Source organism: Zootoca vivipara, chromosome 1, assembly GCF_963506605.1.
Source record: "Zootoca vivipara chromosome 1, rZooViv1.1, whole genome shotgun sequence".
Classification (NCBI taxonomy): Eukaryota; Metazoa; Chordata; class Lepidosauria; order Squamata; family Lacertidae; genus Zootoca; species Zootoca vivipara.
In genome coordinates, this window is record NC_083276.1 from 120,559,970 (window position 1) to 120,586,003 (window position 26,034).

Genomic DNA, 26,034 nt, shown 5'->3' on the forward strand with positions numbered 1-26,034 from the left:
TTGGCCTCAACTAGGGCCAGGGCCTTTTCAGTATTGGCCCCAACTTGGTGGAACGCTCTTTCACAGGAGACCAGGGCCCTGCGGGATTTGTCATCTTTCCGCAGGGCCTGCAAGACAGAGCTGGCCTTTGGGTTGGATTCAGTCTGACCCCTGTGTTTTCCTCCCTCATGGTTTGGATTTATGGACTACTTAAAATGAGGCTGCATTTTAAATTTTAATATTGTATTTTAATCTGCATTTTAATTAATTGTTTTCTTTTCTTTTATGTCTTATTGTAATTTTATTGGTGTTAGCTGCCCTGAGCCTGGTTTTGACTGGGGAGGGCAGGGTATAAATAAAAAATTATTATTATTATTGTTATTATTATTATTCTAGGGGGAAACTCCTCTCCCACACAGTTCAAAGTAACAAAGTGCTTATTGTTTCCAGACACAAGACAAAGCTAAGTACTACGATCTAGTAGGGCTGGGAGATATATCCATATTTCGTCCAAAACCGGTTTGGAGACCATATCATGATATCAGATATTGGCTAAGAGACAAATGATACACTCAGGTGTCCCAAGAGTGGACTCACAAACTGAATACACACAAAGACATCCCCACCTCCCCGCTTGTAGAAAAGCAGCACATGAAGGAGAATACTATGCTAGAGTTGTTTTAATGTTGGTCAACACTTAGCCCTGATAGAACTTAGCAGGGAGGAGAATAGGGACAAAACTGGGACGAGTCGGCTCTGGCTATCATTGGTTCTGACTCTGCATACTGTTTTTCTCTCTGCTTTCTGCCTTTCCAGTCCCAACGGTCAACGGACACTACTGAACGAAGTTGTAGATGGAAACCGATACCAATCCGAGAGGAAATAAAACCCTACAGTTAGATGTCATAATAGCAGCCATTCTTCACAGCTCTGGAATGGAATGCGGTGGGTAACATTCACAGCCAAGAAACTTCAGGAAAAGCAAATATTTCGGAAGGAATCTCCTCCAAACAAAGAAGAGGTTATGGAGGACCAAGCAAAGTCCTTCCTGCATAAATGTGCGCTTATAAAAACATCACAGCTCCACAGGGTATGTCCCAGAAGCCTGAAATGAACTGGGCAGCAAATTGGCACAGGGTTGGGGCTTAGAAAAATCTAGCAGTTTTGACATTTCTGAAGTTCTCTCCCCACTACAAAAAAAAAAAGTTCTGTTGCCATTTGCAATATCTGCATTTTTCTGTTTGCCTGTGTCACGGTTATACACTTAGTTTATCATTTCGAACGAGATGTTCACGAGATAAATTTGCCTCCGCACTGAGAAGGGTGGCGGTGCAGCTGAAATGCCACAATTGTTTCAACTCTGTTCCCAGCAAGGGGCAGATTGCAAAATGTGGCAGATATAATGTAGCTTTTAAACCCGTCAGCTGTTGGTGAGAAGAAAGCACAACCCTTTCTCCAGAACCGTTTCTCGGAGGAAAGGTTATTGGCAAAGTTGCCTCAGGGTTGAGATTCTGAATACCATGTGCAGATGCTATCTTGCACTCGAGTAATCGCTTTAAAAAATCAAAAACCCCGCTAACCTCACGAAAAACACCAGATCAACATTTCAATTTTTTTAAAAAGACACACTGTTAAGGTCCTGGTGTTTGTTTCACAATGTTCAAGGGAGCCATTGTGTTCTGAAATAGCGAGATCCATCATGTTCTACAGAGTTGAGAGTTTCCCATCATCTGTTTCATTAAATGACATTTTGGGAAACAAGGTTGTTCTGCTCATTGTGCTTTTAGCAGAGAAAATCATACAAACAGTGGTTTTAGGTTACTTTAGACCCAGTGAGCCATACAATGGAATGACCTGCATAAAGGTAAAGGGCCCCCTGACCATCAGGTCCAGTCGTGTCCGACTCTGGGGTTGCGGCGCTCATCTCGCTCTATAGGCCGAGGGAGCCGGCGTTTGTCCGCAGACAGTTTCCGGGTCATGTGGCCAGCATGACAAAGCTGCTTCTGGCGAACCAGAGCAGCACACGGAAACGCCGTTTACCTTCCCGCCGGAGCAGTACCTATTTATCTACTTGCATTTCGTGCTTTCGAACTGCTAGGTTGGCAGGAGCTGGAACCGAGCAACGGGAGCTCACCCCGTTGCAGGGATTCGAACCGCCAACCTTCTGATCAGCAAGCCCTAGACTCTGTGCTTTAACCCACAGCGCCACCTGGGTCCCTAAAACCTACAAACAGTGGTTTTAGGTTACTTTAGACCCAGTGAGCCATACAATGGAATGACCTGCATAATATAAACTCAAATGCATATATATTTAAGGCACCTGCAGATCATGTATTCCAACCATCTTGGGCTTGCCGATCGGAAGGTCGGCGGTTCGAATCCCCACGATGGAGGGAGCTCCCGTTTCTCTGTCCAACCTAGCAGTTCGAAAGCACACCAGTGCAAGTAGATAAATAGGTACAGCTGTGGCGGGAAGGTAAACGGTGGTTTCCGTCATGGTGTTCCGTTGCTCCAGAAGTGGTTTAGTCATGCTGGCCATATGACCCAGAAAGCTGTCTGTGGACAAACACCGGCTCCCTCAGCCTGAAAGCGAGATAAGCGCCACAACCCCATAGTCGCCTTTGACTGGACTTAACTGTCCAGGGGTCCTTTACCTTTTTACATTTACTCCCCCAATTAGTGTTTTAAGCCTATCTCAGGCCTCAAATATTTGAAAGACCACTTGCTTCCCAAGCTTGACTTGGCTCCATTTCTAATGAGACAGTTCAGATAAAGGTAAAGGAAAAGGGCCCCCTGACCGTTAGGTCCAGTCGCAGGCGACTCTGGGATTGCAGCGCTCATCTTGCTTTATTGGCCAAGGGAGCCGGCATAAAGCTTCTGGGTCATGTGGCCAGCATGACTAAGCCGCTTCTGGCAAACCAGAGCAGCACACGTAAACGCCGTTTACCTTCCCGCCGGAGCGGTACCTATTTATCTACTTGTACTTGACATGCTTTCAAACTGCTAGGTGGGCAGGAGCAGGGACCGAGCAACGGGAGCTCACCCCGTCACAGGGATTTGAACCGCCGACCTTCTGATCAGCAAGCCCTAGGCTCTGTGGTTTAGACCACAGCACCACCCGCGCTGTGCAGATACCCGAGGACAAAACGCCAACAATTCATGTATACATATTGTTATTGGCATCCATCTGTCTCGGGAGACAGTTAAGGAGTGAGCCATTTGGGGTAATGCTGGAGAGTTACAGTATCTGCTGTGGCTGGCAAGAGTGATAAGGGAGAGATATGTTTTATTGCAGCTATGAAGGCAACTGGTCCTGCTGATACAGGTACACCATGGTGTTTCTTCTGCTTGTGCTCTTCCCAGCAGTCATTCCTCCTGCCTGGCATATATGCTAAGCCATGGGTAAGCAAACTAAGGCTCGGGGGCTGAATCTGGCCCAATCGCCTTCTCAATCTGGCCCACAGACGGTCCAGCAATCAGTGTGTGTTTTTACATGAGTAGAATGTGTCCCTTTTATTTAAAATGCATCTCTGGGTTATTTGTGGGGCATAGGAATTCGTTCACCCCCCCCCAAAAATATATAGTCTGGCCCCCCCACAAAGTCTGAGAGACAGTGGACTGGCCCCCTGTGCTGACCCTGTGCTAAGCCATACTCAGAATAAACCCATTGAAATAAGTGGGGTTGATTACTAGGAGCCCATTGATTTCAAGCGGCCTCATTTGAATGTGACTCAGTAACACCGTGTCTTTTCCTTGTAGAGAATGCAAACAAGCATGGCTTGGGTCCATTACTAGCATGCACTTTAAAAGGGAAAGGTGCAACCGGGACCCCAAAGCGAGATTGTACCCAGGTATGTATACCTAAACTCTGAAGGGTATTGTTAAAATCGGCCTCAGAAGTTGCACTGATTCAACCCCTAAGAAAGCATTTTGCGTCATTCTTTTCAGATTCGTTCCTCTTCAGAGCATGATTCTTGATGGGTATCCAAATGAACCTTTTTTTCTTTTCTTTTTTGGAGTGGGGGGCATTTTGGATACCTAGTAAGCTGAAAGGCTGCAGCTTATTGTCCTTCGTGGGAACCTGTGAAATCAAGGCAACGAAAGAGTTTGCATTCAGATCTCTTATGCTGGCACATTGCCTTGCAGCCTTAGTCTGGGTTATGGCTAACTTTGATTTGTTTCTGAATCACAAATTATCTCTCCTTACATGGGCAAAACTCTCTCTGACTTATGCTTGGCGGAGGACCAAGCAGAGCCTTTAACATCTAACAAGAGAGTTTTTTCAAATAAATAAAATTTCGCACAGTGCGGTCAAATCATCTTGACAACGCGGAATGGCTTGATCTTGTTGCAAAGTGATGTCGGCTCATTGGTAATTGGTCTCTTCCTTCATTTACAAATGCTACGCACTGAATAAAAGGGGCCCGCCATTAACATCCTGATAGCTTGCAGGCAGGGGATGCAATCCTGTATCCTTCCAAAAGGGACTCCCACCAGTTCCAGCCAACATGGCCAATAGCCAGGTTTGATGGGAGCTGCAGTCTGGCAGCATCTGCAGGGACACAAGGTTCCCTATTGTCTGGTATTCAGAAGTATGCTAAAAATTATTCAGCATTGTTGCAATAAGCTGTAAAAGATAAAAGCTCATTATGTGCAACGAGCACTTGGCAAAGTCATCTCACATGATAATACAGTGGTGCCTTGGTTCTCAAACGCCTTGGTACTCAAACACCTAGGTTCCCAAATGCCGGAAACCCAGAAGTAAGTGTTCTGGTTGGTTTTCGAACTTTTTTTCGAAGCCAAACGTCCAATCCAGCTGTCGGCTATTGTTTCTGAGGCGCCTGCACCAATCAGAAGCTGTGCCTTGGTTTTCAAACATTTCGGAAGCCAAACAGACTTCCGGAAAGGATTAAGTTTGGCGCTTTTGTTTTTGCTATTTATTTAGCGTTCTTGTTTTTGAGGCTTTTTCGATGATGATGATGATGATTATTATTATTATTTTGTGACTGTGTGGAACCCAGTTCAGCTACTGATTGATTGATTGTGTGACTGCGGAAATGGAGAAATGCCCCCCCCCCATCCAAACAATGACTATGATCAGTGGAGGTAAGAAAATAATAATAATTTTTATCATCGACAACACTGTCTTATTTATTTTATAGTACAGGACACTGATTATTGCTTTCACTTTATGGATCAATGGACTTGTTAGATAGTAAAATTCATGTTGAATTGCTGTTTTAGGGGTTGATTAATCCATTTTGCGTTATCACCTTGGTTTTGGAACGCTTTGGTTTTGGAACGGACGTCCGGAACAGATTAAGTTTGAGAACCAAGGTACCACTGTACTGCCTCATAAGCACTTGGGAGGCGACTGTTCCACCTCTTCCACTTAAAAAATCTGCATGTCACTGTTCAAGAACTATCAGTGGCTACAGATTGTGGTTTCTGGGAAATGAAATAAACCACAATCCTTAGTTTAGACCTAATGCTAAACCAGGGACTGTTCATAATAACTAATTAGAAGCTAGGAAAAGCTATCAGGAATTAAACATAAACGAGGAGTCGGGGATAACTTCCCCAAGATAAAGTTAACGTTACTTAAACAGGTTAGCTAACCTAAAAGCTTTAAATTACTGAGTATCATTGTTCCTGAAAAAATTTAATGAAAAGCTGCAAGAGCTCCCCCAGGAAAGCTGCTACTACAACATTGTTCTGACTGCTAATGAGTGTTCCTGGTTCCTGGTTTATATACTAAATAGAACTCCTTTACTTAAAGGGCTAGGACCATTTTTTATCCCAAGGCGTGTCCAAAGACACTTTAACTGTAACAAACTTACTTAATATTGGTTCCAAAGGACTTCTAACGAAGAAAATTTTAATGAAAGGAGAATAATACTTATTACTGTATTATGAAGCACAAGGGACAATCATTGTTTGTAAACACGGGAAAACATAGGGAGCGCTCTAGATAAAAAAATTAGAAATACTATTGTTTGTGATACTTATAAGGACTGAAATCAATATTAGTGTTTAGGCCTGTAGGCGTCAAGGATGTGAACCTATGTTTCTTTTTGAAGAAACCCACAATGTTTCTTTTTGTAATAATTTCTTTTGCAGTATATCCAGGTTTGGTTCTTTACGAGTATGTTTATAGATAACAAACCACTTGAAGTCTGCGGACTTATGGTTAGCGTTCATAAAGTGTGATGTGAGCGGAGCTTCGATAATTTGGTTTGCAATGCGGCTTTTGTGCTCCATTATTCTAGTCTTGACCATTCTTATAGTGCTCCCTATGTACCATAGATTGCATGTCCATTGGATGGCATATACCACGCCTCGGGAGTTACAGTTTGTAAATTTTTCTAGTTGGATCACCTTATTGGTATTAGGGATGGTGAATCGCCTAGTTGGGCTAGCAGGAAGAAGCGCAAAGCGGGCGTGATCAACCCATTAACAGTACGCTATTGGTTTATGGGTGGCTGTGATGTGCAAATGGGAGCCCTGGACGTGGAAAAGCCGAATGTTTCAGTGGGAAGGTTAGCCCATCATTCCAAGACAGCCGAGATCTGCAACAGGACTTTTGATAGCATGTCTGAATTGGTTTACTGTGACATAAACTCTAATGGTCTCATAAGCGGCTTCATCAGTTTCTTTAAGACACCATTAAAATTTTCTACGTCTCTGGCCTCCTGGCCCCGTTTTCTCTTGATTTTTGAGCCGGCAGGGTTTCTGAGCTGGGAGTCTCTTGGTATTCAAACAGGACAAAAGTCAAACGAACAATGGAATTTCTTGGTGTTTTTCTCCTCTTCTGGCTCCTTCCATTTTAAGATCAAATATTTACTAACTGGAGTGGCACTGAATACCATATTCAGTGACCCCTAAGCTCTCATTTAATGGGATTTTTTCTGGTCCCCACATGCTATTAAACTGCACATTGTTGTTACTCTGTTTTGCTTTTTTTTAAAAATAAAAAAATAAAAAAAGATCCGTATTTCTCCGTTTTGGGTGGCAACCCGAGCTTGCTCATTTGCTGTGGTGCACGATTGGCTGAATGACATTTATTCTGAACCAAAGCGGGGTGGGGGTGGGGAATCATGCAGGTCATGTGATCCCAACAAAGCGGAAAGGAACAATGCCAGAGCTTAATAAGGCTTTGCAAACAGTCATTTCTGTGTTTTGTTAGGTATTCTGTGCCGTTTGCAATTTGCAACAACTCCTGCAGCCACATTAGGAAGAAAGAGAAGCCGAGCTTGGAAGGGGACAGTGAATCTAAATGAGAGGAAAACGAGAGGCATGCAAAGGTACAAAAAAGTTTTTCTTTTAATAAAGAAAAACAATGTATCAAGAGCTCTGCTGGATCGGGAAAGGGTCCAATCCAGTCCAGCATCCTGTTCTCACAGTGGCCAGCCAGGTGCCCGCGGGAATTTTGCAAGCGGGATCTGAGGGCAACGGCACTTCTGCCCCCCCAACGGTGATTCCCAAAAACTGGAAACATGACCTGCTCACAAACCTAAACCATATGCATTTATTTTCACATCCATCTTGGGTAAGGGGTAGGTACGGTCTTTCTGAGGAACACGAAGTATCACATTTAATCAGCGCTCTTTTTCTAGGAAAAGAGGGGCCAGAACTCACCATGAACACCTCACCCGTTCTCTTAGAATGGCGCCCAGAAACTGAGTTCCGGCAAGTTCCGGCTAAAAGAAAGCCAGGGATTTAATCTGTCTGGGTGCTGTTGTTGCTTTTTGGTAATCTGAAAGCTAATGCAGAAACCTCAAACTCTACAGGTTCTTAGCTTTCTACAAGAAACCAGAGGTCAATATTGTTTTGGGAGATTGTCGCTCGTTTCCGGGAGATTTTTAAAAACTGGTTGTTTGCTAGCGAATGAAACCGCAAACATTGAAGACGGGATGTTTTTTTTAAAAAAAGCTTTTCATCCTGTGTGTACAATACTTTCCGCTCAGCTCCTTTTTAAAACTAGGGAGTGGACAAAATAATGATAATTAATCGGTCTTTTCTTTATGGAGGTCACATAAGAGAGAAAGTCCTAGAGTGGATGAAAGGAGAGGGGGGAAAGAAAAAGAGAAACTTAAACATGGCGGCTGTGTTTTATGATCTGTTCGAGGGTGTGGCGAACCTGTTCCCTAGATGTGGACATTCTTGGCAGAGAAAGTTGTGCAGCCTGCAGGGCTGAATAGCTCATAATTCCGAGAGTGCTTTGGGGCTGAGGTGAACGAGGATGGCTTTATCTATGGGCCAACCTCTTTGTATGTACACATGTTCGCATTGCACGGCTATCCCAGTATGGCGGGAATGCAAGCAGAGGGGCAGAAGGGTGGAAAGCTTTCTGAGCACGGCCACAGGGCATGTGGGACTCCCTGTTTGGCTGTTTTGGCTCCTTGTGATGCAGCATCAGCTATAAAAATAGGCCTGAACGTGGTGGTAAGCGATGCAATCCAAAGATTCTTAAATCCTCTGTCTCAAGAGGTACAGAGGCACCCAGGGCCTGGGTTGTTGCCAAGAAGTTGGGAGTGGTCAGGGGTGGAGCTTCAGCAAGAGCGGGGCACGCGTTTTGGGGCGCGGGGCGCTGCATGCAGGGGAGGGGTGTGCATTTTGGGGCGGGGCGCATGATTTGGGGGAGGGCATGCATTTTGGGGGCAGGGCACGCTGCACACAGGGGTGGGGCACACGATTTGGGGGCGGGGCGGGCAGCCGCGATGGCGCCCCTGGGATTGCGCTGCCCAGGGCACCTTGCCTCCACCGCCCCTATCTTCCTGCCCTGTGTATCGGAAGGAGCGTCTCCACCCCCTTCATTCAGCCCGGACATTGAGATCCAGCACTGAGGGCCTTCTGGCGGTTCCCTCACTGCGAGAAGTGAGGTTACAGGGAACCAGGCAGAGGGCCTTCTCGGTAGTGGCACCCGCCCTGTGGAATGCCCTCCCAGCAGATGTCAAGGCAATAAGCAACTATTTTACTTTTAGAAGGGAAGTTTTTAATGTTTGATGCTGTACTGTTTTTAATATTTGGTTGGAAGCCGCCCAGAGTGGCTGGGGAAACCCAGGCAGATGGGCGGGGTATAAATAATAAATTATTATTACTATTCCTACGCCCCTGGGAGTGGTTGAGACATTCAGCCCTGGGGGCAATATGGCCGCGCCCATGTTTGTTTCGTGTAAAAACAGGCCTAAGGGGAAACCATTTCCCAGTGCGCAAAACTTTGCCTGGGACTTCCTAAGCTCCTAGTCCAGGCATCCCCAAACTGCGGCCCTCCAGATGTTTTGGCCTACAACTCCCATGATCCCTAGCTAACAGGGCCAGTGGTTGGGGAAGATGGGAATTGTAGTCCAAAACATCTGGAGGGCCGAAGTTTGGGGATGCCTGTCCTAGTCCCTAGATCTGCAGTTGCAGGTCTACGATTCTGAGCCTGAGAATTTTGTTCCCGGGTTTTCTGATCAGGTCCAAAGTTCTCCTCACCACATGGCCAGGGAGATCTTAGGAATGGGGGCAGGCGACAACCCCAAACAAAAGAAAAATCCCCCTTGGGTCAAGGCACTCCCTTTTCCCCACCAAAACCAGTGGCGTGCAGTGAAATTTTTCAGTTAGGATCAGAGGCACCAGCTTGTGAAGGGGCGGGGGGAGAATGTCATGTGCATGAGCACCGTGCCTCCTTCCCTGAGCTGGGCAGAAGCTTCCCAGGCTTTGGGAAGAAGGCACCAGGCTTTAATATTGTAATACTGCATTGTAATTTACTGGGAACATTTACGGGACTGGCCTAGCTCCCCTAGTCCACTGACTGCATGCCACTGTCCATAATTGACCTATATTTCCTGGATTCTTTTGAGACCAGTAAGAAACTCTGAGAATTGCCATTAAATGAGCTTCTAGAAAACACAGATATGAAAAGCCTGAGCAATTAAAAAAACCAGCAACCAACCATAGCATATACCTGTATCTTCTTAAGAATCCTGTATCCAGCACAGCACCTTGCCAACTCTTATAGCACCAGTACTATCTTCCTTCTTTTGCACTTCTTCAGCTTCTCTTGTGACCTTTTAAAGCTAAAACCTACAACTCCCACCATCCCTCGCTAGCAGGGCCCAATGGCCAGGGATGATGGGAATTGTCTAGGGCACCCCTTTCTCAACCTTGGGTCCTCAGAAGTTGTTGGACTACAACCCCCATCCTCCCTAGCTAGCAGGGCCAAGGATGATGGGAGTTGTAGTCCAACAAGGTCTAGGGCAGGCACCCCCAAACTGTGGCCCTCCAGATGTTTTGGCCTACAACTCCCATGATCCCTAGCTAACAGGACAAGTTGTCGGGGAAGACGGGAATTGTAGTCCAAAACATCTGGAGGGCCGAAGTTTGGGGATGCCTGGTCTAGGGTATCTTTGGTTTTTTTTAAAGTCTGTGCAGAGCCTTTGATACGGCAGCGAGATGGAACACTTCAAAGTTTGCTCTCGGGACAAAGCATTAAAAACTGGAAGGCAGAAGCTGCTAGCGTGCCAGGATCATTTTCCTCCTCTGGTTTTACAATACTGAGAACTGCACATTGAGCAGAACAATGAGCAGTAAGGTGGAGTCTTTTCCTCCCTAAGGGAAAGGACAGGAGGTTAGCGAGCTGAGGAGCAGCCTGTGCCAAATGTTTTCCATCCAGGCCTGCTTGATTTATTTAAAGTATTGTCATCTAACGGTGCAAGAGATATTTAACACGAAAACATCGTTGCACACACATACCCCTACATTGAACTTGGCAAAACCAAACAGCTTTCTTTCCCCTCTCAAAGCTGCATGGTCTGTCCCCCCCCCCCCCAATTTTTTAAAAAAGAACTGAGTGGAATGTCTTGTATAGTTGATTCAAATTTAGATTTTGTGTAATCCAGACCACTGCTAAAAAAGGGGATGGAATGTACACTGCTGTTTCTATTTAAAAAATAAAAGAAAAAGAAAAGTTTGCTTTTACAAGCTATTCCACCCTTCAACTCCCTCGCCCCTTGAGCTCCACTTCTGAACGGACCGGATCGGTCCTCAAAAGTTTACGACTAGCAAGCACTCTATCCAGAGTTTACCAGTGTTGATAGTTGAAAAGAAGTCCAACTTTTAAAAGCAAATGGCCAGACTGCATTATGCAAGAATTCTTAGCAGATTTTTTTTTTCTAACAGAGGAGGGGTGCAGAGTTGCCTGGGAGCATAGCTGCCGAAAGCACCCCCACTAATTTAGAGCTTGTGCTTGAAGACTAGATGACAACTACTGCAAAGAGAACAAAAATGTAGAGCCTTGCAAATAAGTCTGGTAGCTAGCCTGACTTGCATGTGACACATTATACACGTGACGCGTCAACTTCCTAAAAGACACGAAGAACCAACCCTTGTCCAAGCAAAATAAAAAATTCCTTCAGTAGCACCTTAAAGACCAACTAAGTTTTTATTTTGGTATGAGCTTTCGTGTGCATGCACACTTCTTCAGATACACTTGAAACAGAAGTCAGTCCCTTATGTATATACAGAGGGTGGTGGTGGTGGGAATAGTTGATGGGCTGATGGGAGTGGTAAACCTGTAGATGGCTGTTAACGACTGCTGATGACTGCAATTGGTCCTGCGGGGGGAAAGCAAGGGCTGAGGCGCTAAAGAAAGCTTGATCATGCATAATGAGATAAGAATCCAATGTCTTTGTTCATCCCAGGTGGCTCCGTGGTTTTAAGCTTGGTAATGAGTTCCAATTCAGCAACTTCTCTTTCCAGTCTGTTCCTGAAATTTCTCTGTAATAAAACAGCTGCTTTGAGATCTTGTATAGAATGTCCTGGGAGATTGAAGTGTTCTCCTACTGGTTTCAACCCTTGTCCAGTTTACAAATGCTTTGGTGCCTAGTTGACTGGCAAATAATGCTTGCTTCTCGTGGGCAACATGGCAAGAGGAGCCGATCTACACAGAATCAGGGCAGAGGAGTGGGTAAAGAGATGCGGATGCTCAAGCTCTGGATTTCCTGCATCATAGAGTTGGAAGGGGCCACGAGGATCATCTAGCTCAACCCCCCACAATGCAGGAATCTTTTGCACAACGTGCGACTCGAACACACGACCCTGGGATGAAGAGTCTTATGCTCTACCGACATGTAGCTCCGGACTGGACTTCAACTCCCATCAGCCCCTGCCAGCACGGCCAATGATTAGGGAGGATGGGAGTTGGAGTCCAACATCTGGAAAACCATGGGGTCTGCATTTCTGGCTGATTCTGCCTTCCACAATTGTTGTGAAGATATATTGGGAGTGGTAATCCAACGCACCGTGGCAACTGTCCTAAGCTCACCGTGGGAAGGATGAGATAAAAATGCAATCAGTAAGTCAAGATACTCTCCGTGTACACAGCACTTTCAAGAATTAGCAAGAATAGCCCATACAGTGGTGCCTTGACTTACAAATTTAATCCGAAAAATTTGTAAGTCGAAAAACGCCATTGGGAACGCGATTTCCCATAGGAATGCATTGGAAACGGAAAAATTCGTAAGTTGAAGCAACCCTATCTAAAAATTCAATAAATCCCTATCTCAAACCGCCACAGTTTCCTTTCGGATGTCGAGACATTCGTAAGTGCGCGGCCATTTGCCCCATTTGTAAGTCGAAAATTTCGGTTGTCGAGTCGTTCGTAAGTCGAGGTACCACTGTATGCAAAAAAAACCCACCCCCAAACCCAGCATCAATATATCCCCTGACATATTTTCACTTTTGCACATCCCACATGCAAGAAAGCAAAAATGGGTCACTCAGTGGAGGTGCTGGTTTGCCATGTTCTGAGCAAACTATTTCGGTATATGGATATATTCTCAACAAACTGCGATTGCTGGAAAACGATACACGGAAGCCTGCAAAGATACTTGTTTCTGCCACTATTCTAATCTGCAACATACGTTCCCCATGTGATTGCGTTCTAGCATAAGCGGAGATGAATAGGGTTTGTGTGTGAGCAATGATGTAGAAAATGGAACATCATCCGCTAAGCAGGGGGAAGGCGTACACAATACAAACATTTCTTTCAATGCTCATCCTTTTGATAGCTTTGGGCTGATTGGTAGCCTGCCTGTCTACCGTTCTGGCGGGGAGGCAGGAGGAGAGAGCAAATTCTATCATAGATTCCTGATAAAATATTGATATACGTGGGGAAACAAACTGAATTTGAATATCCTGCTTAATTCATTTCTTTATTACACTACCTGGCACATTAAGCTGTGTTTTCACTCTCACCAACTACAGGATACTTTCTTTTTAGAGGGAGAGAAAAACAAACAAACACAAACCCCATAAGAATCAAATCTCAGCTCTTTCATAAGTTTCCTAGGTGCCCTGAAGCAAAGGCATTCTCTCTCTACTTGAGCAGCATCTACCGCCATTCCCGGTCTGTAAAATGAAGATGGTAACACTGACTTTATGGGGTTGTTGTAAGGACCACAGAGATGATATATGGGTAGTGTTTCAAGTGCTCTATAAAAGTAATGATCATAGTGTCTCCATCTTTTCTGGTATGGTCACCTTCAAAGGGAGGATGCCTGCCATGTTGAAAGGCGGGTTGAAAATGGGTCCATGTGTGCTAGCCCTGCTCCAGGGGAAATGTGTGCCAGTCATTCGCACCTTTGGCTGCTGTGGAAAACTAGATCTACAGGTATACTGATGTAGAGATCTTCCACCCAAAGGACGAACCTAACTGAGCAAGATTTCTGCCCCCCCCCTCCTTTCTTGTAACTTGAAGCCGTTTCAAGAGAAACTCACAGACTTATTCAGCATTCCAGAATCAACAGCATGAGACTATCGCTAAACGGACAGAAAGAGACACACTGGCCAAGTGTTACGAAACACCAAGGTAAAAAAAAGTCGCTTGCCGAAAGCAAATCTCAGTCATTGTCCACAATGTAATGTTTAAGGGTTCACCGCTGTCTCTGCCGAGAGGACCTCGAGACGACGGCTGCCTCTTAAATCACACTAGAAAAAGTTGAGGCAATTGTCGTGACTGCAGAAATCACACTGTCCTCCCCGACTCCTTCCAAGACAAGGCCTGAAAACGGCGGAGCTGTTTCTGAGGTTTGCAGTTCACCAACCTGTCTCGAAAGCGGTTACTTATTTAGGCAAGATGGCTGCCTTGAACTTTGGACATGGGAGTGGCATGTAGACGTTCTCCCCGTGTCTTAAAAATGCAGTACTGGATGTAATCCTAAATATGGTCAACTAACAGCCCAAACTCCTGCATATTTGCTAGAAAACAAGTCCCACTGGGCTCGGTGGGAGAAACTCCCTCAACATTTTCCACAGGGCCGCAACCTTCCTGTGGTATTTCCTTGCTGATAAGAGAATGTCAAGATTCCTGGGCACATTTCTCTGATGCACGGGGAGCAAGTTTCCCATTGCAGTCTCTCTGGCAGCGTGCCTGGGGTGTTCTTTCTGGGTGGTGGAAAAAAAGAAAGCGAGAAAGTCGCCTGCTTCCTCGAGGGTCCAACCCAGCCCATTGAGTTAGCTGGAACGAACTCACCTATACAGCTCGGAAGCACGGCTCAGTATTCGTTCCCGTAATTTATTCTTGAAATCGTGCATAGGTCTCTCTAAAAACGGGCTTCCTTTCCCCACCCCTTTAATAGCTTGTTAACTCGTTACATAATTCATCACTTGCTTTAAGCTCTTTGCAATTTTCAAAACAGGATTTTTGTCACATTTCCTGCCTAGGAAAACACTAATCTGCAATTTGGGTGGGGTTGACATTTTTGTTTTTTACTCTGGACTTTGAGCATCTCCTGCTGATTTTAGAAAAGAAACACTCTGGCACATACATTATTATCTCCGACAAGGCAGGCTGCTGCTGCTGCTGTACATTTGGTATGAAAGACTAGCTTCCTCTATCTGCTCGCTCGTGTGGGAGTCACAGATGTGCGCTCCTTCCTACAGCCCAGAAGTCTCTCAGCAGCACTGGAAAAAATTGTGTGGCTTCTCCTCTCTACACAAAGGGTGTGCTAGGGTGGTGAAGAGCCAAAATGTGCTGGTATAATGTGGCAGTTGGGACGCAGGTGGCGCTGTGGTCTAAACCACTGAGCCTCTTGGGCTTGCCAATCGGAAGGTCGGCAGTTCAAATCCCCGTGACGGGGTGAGCTGTCGCTGCTCTGTCCCAGCTCCTGCCAACTTATCAGTTAGAAAGCATGCCAGTGCAAGTAGATAAATAGGTACCACTCTGGTGGGAAGGTAAACGGCGTTTCCGTGCGCTGCTCTGGTTTCGCCAGAAGCGGCTTAGTCATGCTGGCCACATGACCCGGAAAAACTGTCTGCAGACAAATGCCGGCTCCCTCGGCCAGTAAAGCGAGATGAGCGCCGCAACCCCAGAGTCGTTTACGACTGGACTTAACTGTCAGGGGTCATTTACCTTTACCTTTAATGTAGCAATTAGGGCATGAGGAAACTTTGGCCCTCCAGATGTTGCTGAACTACAACTCCCACCAGCCCCCAAACAGCACGGACAATGGCCTGGGATGGTGGGAGTTGTAGTTCAGCAACATCTGGAGGGCCAGAGGTTCCCCACACTTGGTTTAGAGGGCCAAACCAGGGTTGGGAGAACCAAATCCTTACTGAGACATGAATCTCACTCAGCAACCTGGCTTACATGTCGCACTGAACAAAAGGACAAGCTGTCTGTACAAGAGTGCGCACCCGTTGCGTTACATCTCTCAACCACTGTATGCACAAAACTGGCACCCTTTGAACGCTACATGTGAATAATTGCACAAGGGCACAGCTCCACTGTTTGTGTACATAAGCTGCACACTCGTTGAAGCACCCTTACCTCTTCGCCTACCCTACTTTGCAGCATTGTTGTGAGGGTAAACCGAATGCAAAATATGCATGCGCACGCACACATGCCACCTTGTGTTCCTGGAGATCATGCAGCATATAGACCCGGAGATTATCTTCTGAGGCCCTTCTTCGTGTGCCTCCCCCCATGAGAGGTCAGAAGGGTAGCAACACGAGAACGGGGCCTTCTCTGCAGTGGCTCCCCGTTTGTAGAATGCTCTCCCCAGGGAGGTTCTCCTGGTGCCTTCATTATATACCTTTAAGCACCAGGCAAAAACATTGCTCTATCCAAGCTAGCTTCACAGGAACAGGCTACAGCGGGCGCGGGAGACATTTTTCAGCCTGAGAGTGGCATTGGAGGGCGGGCAGCATATGCCAAAACTGGGCGTGGCCAGAGGGAAAAGTGGGCGGAGCAATGAAAGTAAATTTCACTTTTGTACAGTAGACAAGTTTCTACACCTGCCCACTGGATCTCTCTATCCCCCATCCGGGCAAGCGAGAGGCATCATACTAGTGGTGTAGCAATAAAACTAGCTAGTGCATTTGCAAAGGTAAGCAGGGTCTGTTCTGGTTTCCAATTGGATGGGAGAATATGTGTTGAGATTTCTGCATTGCCTGGGGTTGGACTAGATGACCCCTGGGGAGCCCTTTAATTCTATGATTCTGTGATTATCACACTTCAAGGACATTCCATCCAGGCAAAAACATTCAAGGAGGCTATGGAGCTCGGGCAGTGAAGGGTGTGGCTTGGGGCAAGCACTTGGAGACAGACAGAGAAGCTTAAGAAGGCTTCCACATTTGGACCCCAGGCCTGAGATGTGCCACTCCTGTTCAACAAGGAGGAGGAGGAGGAGGAGGAGGAGGAGGAGGAGGAGGAGGAGGAGGAGGAGGAAGTGCTGTTGAAGACAAAGATGCTTTTTGCACAGGGAGAAAGTCAGATCTTAGGAGGAGAGCACTTAATATACTTTGCAGGCCTACAAATCAAAACATTACTGGATTGTCTATATTGCATCATAATATATTTAGCAACATCAAATTGGAGGCAGATGCCCAGGAAACCAGAGCTCAAATTTTGTACATAATGAAGAACGAGGCTTTATCAACAGGCACTGATGGCTGCCGAGTGACGGGAAAAGCTTAGTTGGGAGGGAAGGAGTAGGGTGGAGAAGCCAGAAGAATTTGCTCAGGGTGGCAAAGTCCATTAACTACTTTTTAACAGACAGGAGCTAGGCGTGACGGTTTTTTAAGCAGGTAAGTATACACATGCATACTGTGTTCTCTCTCTTTTTAACATTAAAAAGAATAAGGTGCCCTGTACTCATATCTTGATAAAAGTGCTGGGAGTACCAGAACAAAATGACCCCCCGTGGGTGGGCAGCAAAAAGAAGAGCGTCTGATGCTCTGTACAGGTGAGCACAGTCACAAAAAAGCCTTGCTGCAAAACAGGTGAGGGTGAGGCTTGAACCCATGCAAGGACTAATCCTAATCACCTTCCCTTCATAGACGAAAGCTGTATGGATTTTTCAATGGAAACTGCTTTGCAGGAAGGGGTGGCAACCTGTGTGGCTCTCTGAATGTTGTTGGGCTACAACAGGCACCCCCAAACTTCGGCCCTCCAGATGTTTTGGACCACATTTCCCATCTTCCCCGACCACTGGTCCTGTTAGCTAGGGATCATGGGAGTTGTAGGCCAAAACATCTGGAGGGCCGCAGTTTGGGGATGCCTGGGCTACAACATCCATCAGTCCTGACCAGCATGGCCAATGGCAAAGCAGGAGGGGACCGGGAACATCCGAGAGCCACAGGAACATCCGAGGGCCACAGGTTCTCCACTTCTGCTCCCCAAGTAACAACAGCACGGATAACTGCTTGTAAGTTCGAGGCAAACTTCTTATCTTACTTCTCCGAAGGGTGGAGCGGTCCGATACTTTGATATCTGCTGACCACTGGCAGAACTACACAGACAGAAAAAGCATACAAATCGAAGTGGTGGTCGTTGCTGGGTTTTTAACCATATAGCAGATACTGTGCCAGTTTTTGAAAGAAAGGTTCATCTACTAGGGAGACTTTTTTAAAAACACATTTATCACTGAACTTGAGCAAAGATGCATTTGCGGCTGCAGTCTTGTGTATAATTCACTTGGGAGTTAGTCCCACTGAACCCAGCGGGATTTAGTTTTGTGTAAATGTGCACAGGGCCAGACTGTAGGGCTGTTCTGCTGGCTTAGCTGCATATCAGAGCTGACGATAATTTGTTGCAAAGGAACTAGGTAGGATTCGGTGGGAGGCGTGTTCCATCGGCAGCACCAATCACAGGGCCGGCAGCTAACGGATCATTTTTTCCAGACCGCATAAATAAGACCTGTGTTTGCTCAGTGGAATTTGGGAACACAGATCTGATGATTCATACCAATTTCAGTTTTGTGAGTATGGCATGCAGCAGGCATGATCTTTAAGCACTGAAAACTGGAAAGGCTGAGTTCCAGCCTTGGCTTACCATGGCCTCAGGATCCTGTTTTCATGCCTAGACTCAAACCTGGAACCTGTGAGGCAACCATCAGGACTGTGCCTCTGAGCATGTGCTGATGGTAACTGCAGAACACATCTGGTGGGATTCCTGCTGCAATGGGTTTCCCAGCAAGACCTGACCAAGGGGAAATATTTTCTTTTTGCCAGATCTTGGTGTGTGTGAGCAATGGCAAGTGAATGAGAGAGTAGGAAAAGCACAATTATAAATGAATACAGTCTGTATGGCAGGAAAAGGACTGCTTTGGGTGACTAGTTAATATTCCACATTTCCTTCACAGAAATCAGGGCGTTGTAGGTTAGGTTAGGTTTTTGTAAACCACTATGAGGTTTTCTACAGCCAAGAGGCATATGAATTTTAGGAAACAGGTTAAGGAAGTGTTTCCCAAACTTGGGACTTCAGTAGTTTTTGAACTACAATTCCCATCACCCCCAACCACTGCTCCCACAAGCTAGGGGTGATGAGAATTGTAGTCCAAAAAACAGCTAAGTTAAGGGATAGTGGTTGGTCTAGGCTTGCCCAGCACACTTGATGATCCAGCGAAAATTGGATCATCCATGTGCCACGTCTTGAAATCAATGATGTGGGGTGGGGCTTACTTGGCTCCCCCAGTGCCAGATTACCAAATAGAGTAGGAACCAGTTTATGGGGCCTTTTAGGGGCCCCGCGACAACAGATCAAAATAACATTGATATGATCTCAAAAGAAAAGTACAATCAAGCTTTCTTAGTTTTAGGAGATTATTTGCAAGCCACCCAACCCACAAGAGTTTGACTGCCTAGGGGGTGCTGCCAATATTTTATTCGAGTTGGCACCCCTTCCCCCAGTCACCCGGCCCTTTTTCTCCAGATCCCCCGCCGCCGCCCCGACCTACCTGGAAGATGAGCACCTTGAAGTGGTTCCTGCGCAGCAGTTGCGCGTGGTTGTGCTCCAGCCGCTTCACCTGCGCGCACTGGCGGTCCATGCGCTCTCGCACCTCGCGCGTGTTGGCGCTCACCTTGCGCGACTTCTCCAGCAGCTTGGCCACCGTGTTGCTGGTGGACGTGTGCTGCTTGCACAACTTGCTCAGGTCGCTCTGGATGCCCTTGACGGAGCCCTCCAGATCCACCTGACGCTGCTCCATCTTCTGCTGCTTCTCCTGCACCGAATCCAGCATGTTGACCAGCTTGTCCAAAAGAGTCAGCACCGTGATGGCGTTCACTTGAGAGCTGTCGCGGACTGCCTCGCCCGGAGCTCCCGTCGCCGTCGGCCCCGGCTGCAAACTAGGGCTACGGCTGCCCGACGACGGCACCGGGCTGGGGCTGCCGCGATCCAGAGGCCCGTCGGGGCTGGGCGGCGAAACGTACGCGCTGCTCTTCTCCGCTTGCACCGCGTCCATCGCGGGAGGCTGCCCGGACGGCGGCGATCAGCCACTTCTGGGTGCTTGGGTGGGTGGGTGGGTGGGGGTGCCCTTCTGCTTGGGTGCTGCTGCTGCTGGGGCAACTGCAAGAGCAAGGTCCGCCCCGGGAGCGAGCGCCTTCCCCAAACCTCCCCGCCGTCGGTGGGACGCAAAACCTTCGCTCCTCCCCGACGCAGGAGGAAGCCCGGTTCTTGCACGGATCAGGCCTCCTGTAGCTTTAACTCCGCTCCTCTGCCTGTCTCTCTCGCCCCCCTTCTTCCAGCCCCTCCTCGCCCTCTTACTTTATGAGAGGAATGCCATATTTCCCCCATGACTTCATTGGCAAAGGCGGGGAAAAACAAAACAAAACAAAACAGGCCCTCTACGGCCATTGGTGCAAAGGCTGAAAAACTTTTCAAACGGGCTGCGCCAGAGACTCTCCCTCTCTCTCCCCCCCCCCCCGCGCTCCTCCCTCCCAATGTTCCTTTCCTGTGTTGGGTTTCTTTCTCTTTTTTTCCTTTTCCCTTTTCTCCCCACCCTAAAAGAAAATGACTTTAATGGAAAGAATTGTTTGCGTTTGTCCTGAAAGCAAGGGAAGGGAAGGGGGAGAGAGAACGAGTTGAGAACATCTTATTTATATTCTGCAAAAGGTTTTATTCTGTTCTCCTAATTTAGCACCTCTGTCCTTTGCGTTCGTGCCTCTGATGCAAAAGAACTTCTTCCCCGCCCCCCCACAAGTGGGGAGATGCCCATGGTGGGCTCCCGGCTTGCTGGTGGGCTTCACAGAGGGGTCTGGGTATGAGGCCTTCCGCCTGAGCTGGCTTTTTAGGCTTTTATAACTCCGGAGCAGCAGTTGGTGGGAGAGTCAGAGAAATCTCAAGATTTGGAATTGTTATAACTGTTTGTTTGTGAAATCAAATAAAAATTATTTTTAAAAATAATAAACAAATAAAAACAAGTAAATAAAAAATCCCACTGTCTCCAACATTTATCTGGTGAAAACAGAGATATCCTATTCAACAACAACAATTTTATTATTTATACCCCGCCCATCTGACTGGGTTGCCCCAACCACTCTGGGCGGCTTCCAACACATATAAAAACACAGTAGCACGTTAAATATTTAAAAAAATTAAAAAAACTTCCCTATACTGTACAGGGCTGCCTTCAGATGTCTCCTAAAGGTTGCATAGATACTTATCTCCTTGGCCCGGGGGGGGGGGCCCTAACTCCATGCCCTCCAACATTTCTCCGATGAAAATAGGGATGACCTAAGGAAAAGTGGGGCATTCCAGGATCAAATCAGAAACTGGGACGGCTTCTGTAAACCGGGACTGTCTCTAGAAAATAGGGACACTTGGAGGATATGCTCCCGGGTGTGTGTGTTTGCCACCCCCTTTGGGAACCACTGGTCTACACTAACTCATAATGATTAGAACACTGGTGGAATTGTAGGGGAGGGAGGAAGAGAGGGAGGGAGGGAGGGGGACCTTGATTCCCCCATATTCCAGGTTAGCTCAGTTGGTTGGAGCCTGGTGCTGATAATGATAAGGTTGCAGGTTCAATCCCTGTATGGAACAACTGCACCACAAGGGGTTGGAGTAGAGTAGATGGACCTCGGGGTCCCTTCCAACTCTGTGATTCTATGATTTTAGTCAGATCTCGTCCCCTCTCTTCTAAAAACAGCAGCTAAACATGTCATGAAAAGTGTTGTCTCTGGTCCATCTGAGTGCAGTCTTTGAATCCTCATTTAACTCATCACTGTTCTCTCTGCCAACATTTGTGTGTGCGTATCCTTTAATTTATTTAGACCTTTTCAAGTTTATAAATTTCACAAATTTTATACATTTCACAAATTTTACAATCACTTTGACATTTCAAAACTTGACTTCCTTCCCCCTCTTTCTGCGGTTCCTTAAATTTGTTTTTAATATCTTCTACATATCCAAAGTAACTTAATTTACTCATTTAGTCATCTTCTTTAAATATATATACTCTTATAAAACTGCAGGTCATTACAATAACCCTGCTAATGTTTTTATCTGTTTATAATTTATCTGTAAATAATCAGCCAATTCCTTTGTGTGTGTGTAAAAAACAAATGTTATCTTGATTTCTTATTCTTCTGGTGAGTTTTGCCATTTCTGCATATTCCATAAGTTTTTGTATCCATTCTTCCTTTGCTGTGACTTCTGCTTCTTCCCATTTTGGGGCGGGTGACATTCTTGCCGCTGTAGTCGCATACATGAATAAGTTTCTATACATTTTAGGTAGTTCTGTCTCTATAACTCCCCAAAGAAAAGCTGCTGGTTTTTTAAACATCCTTTTCATTTCATTATATATCATTTCATTTCATGAAATGAAGCATTTATGTCTTTAAAGCAGGTGATGGGGAAGCCTTCCAAGGGCCGTATGCCCTGGCAGATCCTGGCTTGCCCACACACTACTTGGCACCTCTGTCCTCCGTTGAGGCAAGTGAGAGGCATAGCCAGAGGTTGAGGACAGAGTTCAGCCAAGCAAAAGCACTGAATGCGTGGCAGGGCCAGTGAGGTGTGCGTGCACGAGTGTGTATGCATGTGTGTACTTGGAGAAACTGGCCATACAGGAAATGCACTTTGCATGAACTTAGAGGCACTTATTGCGCTTGAAAACATTCAAAATAGGCTCCGGGATTAAGCCCAGACACAAGAGCCCCCCTTGCAGTCAGGGCCAGATTAAGGCCAGACTAAGCTACTGAAGGTAATGGGGCCCTTTATATATCCAGCTGTTCTTTGTCAACAACAAATTGTCCCTGGTTTTTTTTTGTGTGTGTGTGTTGAATATATGCTATATGGTAATTGATGGACCTAATAGGTATCCAAAGCCATTTGCACATAACAAAACTTTAGGGAGAAGGCTAGCAGGCGGGGCCCATTCCTTGCATCATAGGAGCCTACACAACACAACACAAAACAAAACACTGTTGCTGTATGTAGGTTTTATTTTATTTGTTTTTTACCTTATATTTTGGAAATGTACATCCAGGTTTTTTTTCCCTTTAATTTTTTTGGGGGCCCCCAAGAGAGTGGGGCCCTAAGCTATAGCTTGCTTAGCTTATACATAAATCTGGCATTGCTGGCAGTAGAACGAGTAGATCTTTTCTCCAGATCTGCTCGGATGACTGCCCTTAACAACTGTACAGGACTAACTTTTCTGTGCATGAGCATTCTCCCTGCTTGTTGCCGGGCAGTAGGCCAGAAATGGGGTCCCCCCCCCCTTGTTGGCAGTGAGAAGGCAACTCCACCCGTCCACAAAAAAAAATAGATCTAGGCATGTGGAGCCTCCCTCCCAGTGGCTAGTTTCAGGTGGAAGGAAGACCCCTCTGGTCTTCTCACATGGTAGCTATTGGCATATGCAAATGTTATGCAAATCTCTGTCCTGTTCTGGCAGCTGTCCTGCCCTCCATTCTCCTGATTGCCCCCCCCCTCCTGGCTGGGTAATTTCAGAGGCAAGTCTAAGGACCAAACCATCCGTGGTGTGGGAAAATGTGAATGGCATCTTCCGCTGCCTCCCCCCCCCCCCGTTGCGGAAAACAGCCACTAGGGCAGAGTTTCCCCAAACTTGGCTCTCCAGCTGTTTTCGGACTGCAATGCCCATCGTCCTTGAACACTGGTCTTGCCAGTGATGATTGTAAAGGTGCTTTGGCAACCGTAAGGGTCACGTCAAAGCACCTCTGGGAAGCTGTGCCTGTAGCCACAAGAAGCAGCAGCGATGAAGGATGAAGTAGTGACATAGGAGCCAAATCCTAGGAGCTGTGGGGGCTTTGCTCCTCCCCCCAATAAAATATTTGAGGAGGCTGGGCCCCCACAAAGTTGATGGGCATTGCCATTCAAATGGTGTGTGTGCAATGCATCATGTGATCGATTATCATCATGTGATCCACCTAAACATTAGGAAGAACTTCCTGACAGTAAGAGCTGTTCGGCAGTGGAATTTGCTACCAAGGAGTGTGGTGGAGTCTCCTTCTTTGGAGGTCTTTAAGCAGAGGCTTGACAGGCATATGTCAAGAATGCTTTGATGGTGTTTCCTGCTTGGCAGGGGGTTGGACTGGATGGCCCTTGTGGTCTCTTCCAACTCTATGATTCTATGCGAGGCAGGCTTACCTGGGCCCCCACAATATTTTATTCAAGTTGGCACCCTTGGGAAGTGGCAAAGATGCAGAGGGGATGAGTGAGTTGGGGGTGGGCAAGTGGTGGCGGGGGGGGGGGGGGTCTGGTGCATACTGACACATATTTTTCTTTTTCACCCCCCCCCACGGTATATCTCTACAGACAGTCATACCTTGGTTTAAGTACGCCCCGGTTTGAGTATTTTCAGTTTAAGTATTCCGCGGACCTGTCTGGAACGGATTAATCCACTTTCCATTACTGTACTTTCAATGGGAAAGTTCGCTTCAGGTTAAGTACGCTTCAGGTTAAGTACAGACGTCCGGAACCAATTGTGTTTGTAAACCGAGGTACCACTGTATATCCCTACCTACCTACCTACCTACCTACCTACCTACCTACCTACCTACCGGTATCTAACTATCTATCATCTGTTTATCTCTCTCTCTCTCTCTCTCTCTCTCTCTCTCTCTCTCTTGGCCAGGGATCAGCAAACCTTTCCTTCAGGGGGCCGGTCCACTGTCCCTCAGACCTTGTGGGGGGGCCGGATTATTTTGAAAAAAATAATAATGAATGAATTCCTATGCCCCACAAAGAACCCAGAGATGCATTTTAAATAAAAGGACACATTCTACTCATGTGAAAACATGCTGATTCCCGGACTATCCACGGGCCGGATTGAGAAGGCGATTGGGCCGCATCCGGCCCCTGGGCCTTAGTTTGGGGATGCCTGATCTAGGCTATCAAGATGAGTACCAATAAATGCAACTTTTCTTCTTTCCCAGAAAGGTTTGAAGGATCATGATCCAGCCAAAATTCAGTAGAGGACATTAGCCTCACAGGCCCAACGGATAATCTGCTTTTTTTTGTTTTGTTTTGGTGCTCCCAAGGGCTTCGTCACCTTTCCTGCACAGTGAGAGAAGAAGGAACACTTTTTCTTGTTTTTCTTTTTAAGACAGCACCTGCCAGCTGCATTTTTATATGTTATTAAAATAATTAACAATTAACCCCCCCCAAAAAAACCCTGCTGCCAGCTTTTTATTTATTTTTTTTAAATTGACTCATCTCGCTGAATAATCTGCAAAACTCTTGCAGCCCCAGCAGTTAGGTGCCTAATTTGTGGAAGCAAAGTTGGAAGACCTCGCTGTAAATCTTCTATCAGTCTTGGCATGCGCCTCTGCTTGGTGGGAGAGCTGCAATGGCATGCATATGACGGCTGTATGGAAAAGCTGTTCTGCAGGTTCTGTCAGCTTTCCGCATAGGAATTTGGTTCTGGGTTCGATTTGTTTTTTTTTTACATGTCTGCTTCACAGTTGCCCTGGGGTTGGGGGTGGGTGGGAAAGATCAATTCCTTTGGGCAGTTTCTCCTTCAGAGGCTCGGCGGATAAATTTCCCTTCACGTTTCCCCTGTAACCATAGTTGCTATCAGGGGCGAGAAAGAATCCTCTTTCCCTCTCAGGCCAAAGCAGTTAGTCACCAAAAGGGCTGTGTTTCAGTGAAGGGAACAACGTTTTCTTTGCTTCTCCCTCCTCTTAATTGTGACATACTCATCTTAAAAAAGATAGGAAGCTGGTAAAGGTAAAGGGACCCCTGACCATTAGGTCCAGTCGTGACCGACTCTGGGGTTGCGACGCTCATCTCGCGTTATTGGCCAAGGGAGCCGGCGTACAGCTTCCAGGTCATGTGGCCAGCATGACAAAGCCGCTTCTGGCGAACCAGAGCAGCACACAGAAACACCGTTTACCTTCCAGCTGTAGCGGTACCTATTTATCTACTTGCACTTTGACGTGCTTTCGAACTGCTAGGTTGGCAGGAGCTGGGACCGAGCAACGGGAGCTCACCCCGTCGCGGGGATTCAAACCGCCAACCTTCTGATCGGCAAGCCCTAGGCTCTGTGGTTTAACCCACAGCGCCACCCACTGGTAGATACGGTGAATTGAACCTTGAGCCTTCGGCTTGAAAGGCAGATCTTCTGCCACTGAGCTGTGACCCTTCCTCAAAGGGATCTTCTGTTTGATAGACCTTTAGGTCGGGGATAGGACACCTGTGGCCCTCTAGGTGTGGCCCTCATAATCCTTGGCTCTGTTGGTTGAGGCTGATGGGAGTTGGAGTCCCTCAACATCTCAAGCGCAACAGGGTCTCCCATCCCTGCTTTGCATATTTGGATGAGTTTGATCACGTCTGTT

General features: G+C 46.7%; 1 protein-coding gene across 1 annotated transcript in view; it reads right to left on the minus strand.

Annotated features, from left to right (window-relative positions):
* Positions 1 to 19,992, minus strand: part of CAVIN2 (caveolae associated protein 2) — a 31,506-nt gene extending 11,514 nt beyond the window's left edge. Inside the window, exon 1 of the mRNA XM_035136350.2 lies at positions 19,200 to 19,992. Coding sequence (XP_034992241.1) covers positions 19,200 to 19,703 — 504 coding nt within the window. The 5' untranslated portion in view covers positions 19,704 to 19,992. The remainder of the gene's footprint in view (positions 1 to 19,199) is intronic.
* Positions 19,993 to 26,034: the final 6,042 nt, after the last annotated feature.